Source organism: Betta splendens, chromosome 15 (genome assembly GCF_900634795.4).
Source record: "Betta splendens chromosome 15, fBetSpl5.4, whole genome shotgun sequence".
NCBI lineage: Eukaryota > Metazoa > Chordata > Actinopteri > Anabantiformes > Osphronemidae > Betta > Betta splendens.
The window spans coordinates 16,901,210-16,911,008 of record NC_040895.2 but is presented as its reverse complement, the minus strand read 5'-3'; the positions used below and the strand labels follow the sequence as shown (position 1 = coordinate 16,911,008).

Genomic DNA, 9,799 nt, shown 5'->3' with positions numbered 1-9,799 from the left:
ATGAGAACCAGGACCTCTGAGGAATAATGAAAACACAATCTAAACAAATTAACTCAATGTTTGCTCAACAACTTGCCAAAAACCGGTGTTTTTCTTGTTGCTGCTTTCGTTCATGTGCTGCTGACAGTGAGTGTGTCCTGTTTTATACCTGGATTCACTCTTTCCCTTGATAATGAGTGCATCATAAAACTACTTTTGGCCAAATGGGGCAAATCTCTTTGGGGTGTGGAGCTCTTGCCTGTTTCAGCCTCCCTTGTGCTTTACGCTGAGAAAAATCTATTTGCACATAACCCCTGGCGCATCATTAAAGTTATTATGGCGATTAAGAGATGAAATGGCTTTTTCGGCGAGATTAGGAGCATCTGCGTTCTCTGCTGTTTGCAATAATTAAGCTATTAAAGTGAAATGGAAAATAAAAATCATCATTCAAAAACGTGGGCTTCCTGGAGACAGACACCTCATTGGAGGGAGGTGGAAAGGTGACTCCACTTGACCTTTGACCCCCCCACTTTCTTTTACATTAAGTACTGCTGTGCACTCCTTCTTTCACACATAGACGCTGGCAAATCTTTCTGGTGCCTTTTGTTTTGCGTTTGAAAAGAGGCCTCTGCTAACATTTAGGCGGACGCACAAGGTGTCATTTGTCACATCAAAGCATTCCTTGGCACGCGGAGGAAGACTCGCTGTAATCTGTCAGGATGAAATGTAAGCAGGCGATACGGAGCCGAGGGATCAGCGGACCCCTGCTGTCAAATCGGATCTGATCTTAAAACCTAAATTGTTCTCATTTGACAAATTCTCGTCTGAATGAAAGCTGATCTGAGGAACTGCTGTGTTCCTATGACTGGAGACGCACAGGGATTTTATCAATAATCACTCTTGTAGCAGTGTAATTATTCCTAATATTGGAAATGTTAATATTTCTCCATACTTCACATGTAGTCAACTAAACCAAGACAAAAACACTGATGCTGTTGGTCAGTGTTATTTGACTGACTGACTGTTTGTGTTGACTGTTCTAGTTACAACATGATTCAGATGACATCTGGACAGATTTATAGCTCAACAGAAACACTGAAGGCCACTGATGATTTGAATTTGAATGAGCTTTTTAAAACATGTATTGTTTACGCAGTGTTGTCTAACCCCTCCCAAAAAGATAAATCCACCATCTCTGATGCAGCTTATAGCCCCGAGCAACGTATAAAATAATAAAATAGCAATTTCCTGTTATTATGCTCATATCTTTTTTCCAAATTGAATTAATCCGGCTCATATTGTTTTCCCTCAGCACTGGCCCTTGTCCCTGCTCTGCATGTAGTCTGCAGTGAGGGAGGGAGAAGGATGTTGACGGTGTGTGGGCAGAGGAGGAGGTATTGATTTCTGATAGATGGTAGGTGTTTTATTTCCAGTCAACATGTGAAAAAGACCCATCGAGCATGCAGGAGTACAAGGTTAACTCTCACTCATTAGAGTGACAGGACCAAGAAATGGGGGCTTCGCTTCACTGACACTATCTCAGAGAGGATGAGCTTTCATGGCTTCACAGTGTTGAATTTTACAACAAACAGCTGTAGCTCGGAGACATTTGTTTTTCAACATAAATTCTTTGTGATTATTCGGCTGGTTTATATCCTTGTTATTGTATAATTTATTTATGCTTTGAGGACTTACACCATACAGCCGGATTGACTGGTGCATGTGGAGCCAAGGAGCATTTTATCTACACGGCAGTGAAGGATTTAATCTTTGATGGATGTTGCGTTTGACCAGTGTGATAACGCAACAATCCAGAAAAGCCTCTTGAATCAGTTAAACAATCTGTAAATGGCACAAATGTCCCACCAATGGTTGGCGCCCGGGGGCGTTTCTTCAGCTTCAGCCGCTCAGACGGCGGGCGATGAAGAGGCGAAGCGGCATCAAGTTACACGCGCAAACATAAAACAGTACCGGAAGCGTAATGCTTTGCCTTCAAATTAAAATTGCAAATGTCTTTTGTTAATATAAAAGGTACGTGGAAAAATATTATTTAATTTACTGGGGATTTATGTTGGATAATCTCATATTTTAGCAACTATTTGGAAAACGATGACAGAAACAATAACGGTTTTTCGACCCTTAAAACCGGAAGTGTTTAATTTTGCCGTTAACTTAACCTACTCTAGACAGTATCAGCGGTCCAACTATCTGACTAGTTTGCTGTCGGAATTCCGTTTTAGGGTCGGAAAACTTTTGTCCAACTTAAATTCGGGGCACAAGCATAAACAAATATCGCCTTTGACGCAGCGCTGAGCCTTGGGGCTGAGGAGCAGATGTGACAGTTGGCAAAGCAACGGTTTTCTCTGCTGCTGTGTTGTGATGGTTAGCCGTCGTCCGCTAGCTGGCTAGCTAGCTGTACGGCTGGTGCTGGTACTGTTGCAAACAAGGCGATAATTAGCCAGCGAGCGCACTCTGCCTTCTTCTACGGCGGGTAGTTTTTTTGCACACACGTCTCCATTTCTTATCTTTGCTGATAACGGACAATGCGCTGAGTGTTACGTCAAGGTGAGTGCTGTAGAGGGGCAGTTAAGCAAGTTTCACATGTTGGGTGGTTAGCTTAGCAGCTGAATCATTCCGGTTAGCGGAGAGCAACGGACCAGACTATTCCCTGGATCCGGAGACATTCCGCCAAATGTTTTATGTTTACTAACTGTTTTTTGGTCTCTCACTTTACGTGGTGTCCTCTGGTGCCGTTATTGTAGATTAAATGGTTCGCGTGACCTGATTTGGTGAATTGTCATTGCTTCATTCTAAGTCTTTTAGAACGTAAATTTCAATTTTAATATCAAACATCTTAAGTTAGCTAGCCACGCCAGGATATACCCCCCGTGGCACGCCGTGCTGGCAGCACAAGTGCTTGAATCTTGATTGCATTCTTGCACATCTGCCGTGGGTTACGGCTGGTGCTAAAGATAAACTGGGCTGTTTAGCATCTGCAGTGAAACGACCCGCGGTACCGGGAAAGCCTCTGCACCGACAAAGCGTCCCCGGAACCCTTTGGAGGAGTGACGCTAACGGGTTCGTGGAGTTACTGCGAGCACCGGGGCTTTGCTGTCGATCAGCTGTTTTGGTTAACGTGTGCCTTTTCTTTCCTCTGCAGGAAGAACCACCGAATGGAAATGTGATATTTATGCCCAGTGGATTACTCATCATGCCTTTCGAAATTATGGAATGATTTTCCCTGCACAAAATCATGCGTGACGTCCATGCTCTCACCTCTGGATTTATCTGACAGTTTTTAAAGAGCAGCAGTCACAATTGGACGTGCGGGCTTATGTTTTCTTCCAATGTGCTTCCGGTGAAAGATTAACTGTGTGTCTATGCGGGCGGGATATGCTCAGATACACTCCAACCCTAGCGTGAATCTGTGCGAAGAAGCCCAAAGAAGGAAGTCCAGGACGGGATAGGTTTTCAGACACTACCCGTTCCCAAAGAAACATGGCCTCGGTTTGGAAGAGGCTGCAACGTGTGGGAAAGCACGCTTCCAAATTTCAGTTTGTGGCTTCCTATCAGGAACTGATGGTGGAATGCACTAAGAAATGGTGAGTTTGGGTTTAATACCATGTGACCACAGTACTGTCATTTAAGCCCTGAAAACTGTCTCCGTGCTCGGTTATCCTAGTGGCCATAATTCACACACACTCTTGCACAGAGCCTCCATGGTGTGCAGGCATGTCTTCATTCTGGGAGGGGCCCAATTGCCTTGTAAAATTGCTATGTTGTTTTTCCTTTTAGGCCAGTGTTGGATTTGTTTGGTTTGAGTCTTGAGTAAAGAAGGTGGCAGGCAGGGAGATTTCCCTTGAACCTGAAGGGCTGCCCCCATTCTCCTGCAGTGTCCTTAAGCAAACCACTAAATCCCCACCAGCTTTGGTGATGCTTTCGTGAATGCTCTTTACCGCTGACTAAGATCAGACTGAGACAACTTGGGAGGGAACTAAGGATCTTGGTATACTGTGCAGTATCCTAAAACAAAAAGTTCTAGGAACACAATATCATAGTATAATTTTATAACTCTGAGCTGGGAATATTTGTCTTTGTCATTTCATGTGTAGCACCGTTTCTTTATATTCTGTCTCAAATTTTGTGTACTTACAAACCCAGGTCCTTCTAATTGCGAGGGACCGGTGTAACCACTACACTACCGTGACACGTAATAACATGCCAAGTAATAACAGTTTATTTTGTACTAATACATTGACACTGAGTTATAAATTACAGTGTAGAAATCATGTTATTTTCTTTAGGTGCTTATGGCTCGAAGGCATTATGTTTAATGTCCACACACTGGCCACTAATCCAGATTCGTTCAAGAATACCTATTTTCTTTAGTGTGAAAGCATTTTGCCTGGCTTCTGCCTTCTAAAGTTACCGCCCAGAGGAATCGTGACAAATTAAAGAATGACATTCAGTACAACATGTGGCAGAATTATCTGGTATGTTTTCAGGAGACCTTCTTTAGAGGCGCTAAAATACGCTGTAGGTCATCCTGCAGGTATGTGGACTTGTAAAGAGAAGATGTGGCCTGCAGACATGGACTCTGAAGCAGCTTGCCGTAGGCGTGACTAACAGCCCCACAGAGCTTTGACCTGGGACAGATGTTAACGTGTTGGAGAATGGAATGAGAAAAATGCACATCTCTTCCCAGAGTGAGGGGTGGGTGGGCTCAGAGCACAGTCAGCCGCATGCTTTGTTTTGCAATCTGAGCAGGGCTCCTATGTTTTACTGAAATATTTATTTACAGACATTTGTTGTTACATAATGTACTGTTAACATATATAGATATACAGTAGATAGTCTCAGTCAGATCCTGATGTGATGCTTGCGGGCTCCCAGCTTGCTTTTAAGTACATTTCTGTGTGTGGGGGGTGCAAGTCTAGCTCTAAGTCTGTGAAAATGTGTTGACCGACTGCCTACCTTGGACTTCACTGGTACGGTATGTTATTGTTTCAGTAGAAACTTTCCATCTACTCAGACAGGAAACAGTCCCCAGAGCTTAAATGGATGTAAAAATCCTGAAGCCTTCAAAAGCCAGTTTTCAAAGCCACATGCTTTTCTTTTCGGAAATCAATAACGGCAAGAAAAACTCAAACTTTGTTGTGTCAGGGTTTTATGTATATAACAGACCTAAAGATGTGGGCGTGTTGGATGTAACTTGTGTGAAAGCATTTTATACACTTGACTAAACTCAAAGCACAGAATAACATCAGAGTCTACTGTTTACGCTTCTCCTTCTGGATTCCATTGCTTTGGGAAAGATCAGTTACTTAACGCCACTTATGATGAAGTGAAGTGAAACTCCGTTAGACTTTCCGTCCCACCAGTGTTTTTTACTGATATATCTTTTGGTTTTAAATTGATTTTGAAGGCCTCTGTGTCTCTTCCTGTCTTCACCTGGAGGAAGTCTAACTTTAGACAGAACCTGTTTTAATTACGTTTACATCCAAGTTAACCCGTGTCGTCTTTGTTGAGCTCTACCACTTTTTTCATTCATGTCTCCCCTCTGACCAGTGTCAAATGCTTCTGATGCAGGAAATAAAACTTATAGGTATGAAATGCTGCTTGTGTGACCTCCCCTTGAAGAAGAGTAAGTTAGCATTCCACTCACAGCCCTTTTTGGACTCAAGGATCAATTCAGCCTAAACATTAAAACATTAATGAGTTGGTGTTTGTGCGCAAGTGAAATGAAGCTCTATTCACAAAGTAGCAGCTCAGACACAACAAAACTGAGAGAAATTACGTACTTTAAACGTTTCCTGTTGGTTTTTGTCAGCAGTTAAATATTATAGTATTCACATTACAGCTGGAATTGAATCACACTGGTGCATGATAACCAGGCATTTTAACTTCATTGTGGTGAGAGTTAGACTAAAATAAACGATCAATTAATTTCAGTAATTTAAATGTTAGAAGATCGATCACAAGATTAATATTAAGTAGTAGCTACTGCATATTGTCTATTTTAACACCCCAAATAAATATCCTGCATGTTAACATAAACATATTCTATTTTCAAAGCTGTAAGTGTAAGAACAATTATCTGTGGATACATATTTTCCATATACCGCTGGTGTCCAGGCTCACAGAATACACATACCCCCTTAATTGAGGCTTAAGCAAACATTATTGGTACATGTTGGTGTAGTGAAACAGTGCAAGGTTCACCTGCTCTATTTGTTTAATAGTGGATTCTTTCTATGACATTTATGCACTTGGTTACAGAGAGAAACCATCTATTGTGCCCTTCTCTTTTCTAATAGTGCCCCCTGGCCACGTGGGGTTTTAGTTTTGTATTTCACAAAGTGAATGCATCATTTGCTGAGCCTCTGGTCTAGTTTGGACTTCCTGTGCTTTCGATCATTACATTAGAACTAGAGGTCTTTGCACTGAGGGATGTTTCTGTCCTACTGTCTTGTGGTTTAAAAGCTTGACGCTAACCTTTTACTTTGTTACTGTTCACTTTAAGACTCCTGCTTTGATGCTAGAAAGCTGCACAAGGATTCACCAGTGTCATTGACACATTTGTTGACATGTGAATAGGATATGAAGTTATTTACTGGAAGAAAAAAAAACACATGGAAAACACAGAGTTCACCCTGGTCCTGATAGGAGTTCAGTGGCTCTGCTGTGTTTATGCAGGAGATTTATGTTTTTAGCGTTTCACATTATTGTCACAGCAACACTGCACTCTATTATAGTCATGTTGTGTATTATCAGCTAAAGCTGTCCATGCAATAAACTTGTAAATATGAAGTTATCTTCATTGATGTTTTCTAAGAGGACTGTGCTGGTGAGAGAGATCTGTGTGTCAGGCTGCGCCGTTGGGTCTTCTGCTGAGCATATGTGCACTATGGCAAGCATGCATCATGCCTCTGCCAGAGGAGCCTCTTCCTGTCAGCTCGCCTGACGTGGCTCTCCATTCTATTCATATTCTAAGGCCTTGACACATTCCTCAGTAAACATTTGGCACCAGGACGTGCTTTCGCTGCCAGCTGATACTATGTTGTGCAGAAAGTCTTGATGAAACCACACAATTAAAGTGATTATTGCACAGCTATTTGTGCTGTGAGGTTTTGGAGAAAATAGATATTAAATAATTTTATTGCCAACATTGTCCTAATGTTGTCTGAGATTAAGCGTTCAGTCTCTGACTTGCATTCACACACATTAATTTCTGTTTGCTTTTTTTAGACTGAACGTCTTCCTTCCATTAAAATGCTGATGCAGACCACACACACAAACTACTGTATTCATAGTTAATGTATTTGCTTATTGCATTCTAAATTTTTCTGCTTACTTCGCTGATTGTTTTGTCCTGTCAGTACGGTTCAGTTCTGTTCTTCTGGCACCAGTCCTCTGACAACTCTTAATCTCCTTCTCTGTTTCTGTCTTGTAGTGTATCACTACTTTCTCTTTTTGCTGTTTTCCTTTAGCATCTCTTGATCTCGGCTGCTTTGCAGTGTAATTGTTCTCTGCTTAAAACGATGCACACAAACAAGCATTTACATGCCCCCGTCCCGCACACTCCAAGAGGCAGGAAGCATTGCAATGCTGTGAATCAGTCAATGGGGTGAGGATGTGATGGAAACTCTGCTGGCGCGTCTGTCTCTGCTGCTGAAAAACGCACATGGCTCCGTGGCTCCTCATCATTTATCAGCCTGCAGAGCCGTGTTACAGCAGTGTGCTGATAAGTGGGTACGCTGTGTTTCAGTGAGGCAGAGTAAAACACCACCAGCTAGAAGTACAGCGCTAGCTTTTAGAAACACTACTTTGGGCTGGAGCCATAGGATGAAATGTGTTTTCCTTCATAGTCATAAAAAGGTTTTCTGCTTCCTTCTCCATCCTTAACGTAAGCAAACAGCATTTTCATATGGAAAGACATACCGTTAGAAATGTGAAAGGCCCATTGTTTGCACATAAAAGCTTTTAAGAATGTATCTGGCCTAATGTAGACATCTCGGCAGTAATCAGGCACGAGAACCCAACTTTCAGCAAACGTCAAGCTGCTTGTATTTAACATGACTGTCTCCTGACTGCTCATGTTGCCCTAAGCGTGTATGTTGTTGTCCCCACCATGGCTGTTTATGGTTCTGCTTTTGGTGCTCATACACATGATTATCATCACTGTGTCAGTCTCTTTCTTAGTGCTTTTAGCAACTTTGTATAGATGAGCAGTTGTCGTACGAGAGGTTTTTTTTTGCCTTTTTATTTGCCTTCATGTTTCGCCTCACTCTGTTTTTTTTTATTCCTGCTTTGCCTGATCCTTCTCTAGTGCTAGTTTTTTAATTTGTATGAGTTACATTTGTGATACGAAAGCAAGCTAAGACCATGAACTGAGAACAGGTCTTGCTTTCTCAGACCCTTTACATGGTTCTCTGACATGTGGTTAAACTTATGAGTGGACTGCCCCAACTATTTCAGCTATCTGGTGGAAGTGATAAGACAGGAATCAAAGAGCATAGCACTGTCTTTATACCAAATGGCACAGTCAGACTCATATCAAGAAAATCTGCCTGCGCCTTTTTCCTCTTCTACATTTTATTTGTCTCATCTCACTAATCTATCTTCCTGCTGTTGCCTTTGTTGAATCATAAGTTGTCAAGTATGAAAGTACATTCCTGGCTCAGGTTTTCATGACCGTGAGTAAACTGCATTGAAGCCTTTTAACTGCTTCAGTGCTGTGTCATTTTTGCACTGGAGACCCCTAGACTGCTAATTATTTGCTGATGTTTGAGAAAATGTAGTATCACTGTGATTGTGAACATCCCATTTCAGGCAGGAAAGCATAGAGTAAAGCTCCAGCAGGAGCCTGAGGTGAGTGACTGTAAATCCTCCCAGTTTTTTGATCCCTGCTAATTTAGTGCTCTTTCGTGTCATAAGAGTGGAGTCTGCAAGTGTACATTATATGCCGTGTCCAGGACTGCTGTAGGATGTGTTGCCCTGCTGCAGTCTGTGATCTTTCGCCTTTCATCTTTCACTACTGCTGCATAGCAACACAAAGCACTGACGGCAGACACAGTCATCTCCTGCACCAGTAGTGTAGGCATTTAGTCCACAGATGCAGTAGTAGCTTATATTTACCCGGTTACCTGCAAGGTTCAATCCAGTTTCTTGAAACCACTGGTTTATACCTATTAAATGTCTACGTGATGAAGAGCATCATGCAGAAAAGAAGCAACATGCTGCCCAAAGCAGGTTCAAAGACTCAAAAACTAAACTAGCCTGCAGACAAATGGTTGGAGGCTGATGCTTTGTGTGCATGTGCATGCTCTATGATTTAGCCTGTCTTAGGACAATAGCTTCTCTATGCTTGGCTTTTCTTCCAGGTTTTCTCTCTGTCTCTCGCTCTCGCTCTCGCTCTCGCTCTCGCTCTCGCTCTTTCTTGTCTCACCTTTTTCTTATTCTGTAAACACTTCAACAAATGAACCTCTGCTCCAAACACCTTTATCCTCATGAATGTGCAGAATGTGATTCATGGATGGAAGTTTACTACTTTTTTGTTTTGTATTATATATTTTTATTTTATTTTATGGCAATCATTATTCACAATTGCGTTTGTAAGATAATATTTGTGTAATCTCTGAGCCGTCTGACTTGTACACATGTATGACGTGATGTGGTGTTGGACATTATTTCTGTGTGTGTGTGTGTGTCTGCACACATCCAAACATGAAGCGGGAAAGGGAACCATGATGCACCATGTTGCCCTGAAATAAATTTATGCAAAGCATAGACTGTGGGTGAGCCATGAAAGCAATGACTT

The 9,799-nt window shown here is 42.0% G+C and overlaps 1 protein-coding gene across 5 annotated transcripts in view; it reads left to right on the top strand.

Annotated features, from left to right (window-relative positions):
* Nucleotides 1-1,989: 1,989 nt before the first annotated feature.
* ehbp1 (EH domain binding protein 1) overlaps nucleotides 1,990-9,799 on the top strand; it is a 94,623-nt gene continuing 86,813 nt past the window's right edge. For 2 of the 5 annotated variants that reach the window (XM_029127846.3, XM_029127847.3), the window contains exons 1-2: nucleotides 2,148-2,544; nucleotides 3,140-3,581. In XM_029127846.3, coding sequence (XP_028983679.1) covers nucleotides 3,478-3,581 — 104 coding nt within the window. In that variant the 5' untranslated portion in view covers nucleotides 2,148-2,544; nucleotides 3,140-3,477. Of the gene's footprint in view, nucleotides 2,011-2,146; nucleotides 2,545-2,614; nucleotides 3,058-3,139; nucleotides 3,582-9,799 lie in introns of those variants that run through there. The other 3 variants (XM_041073913.1, XM_029127844.3, XM_029127845.3) reach the window with 3 other exon arrangements.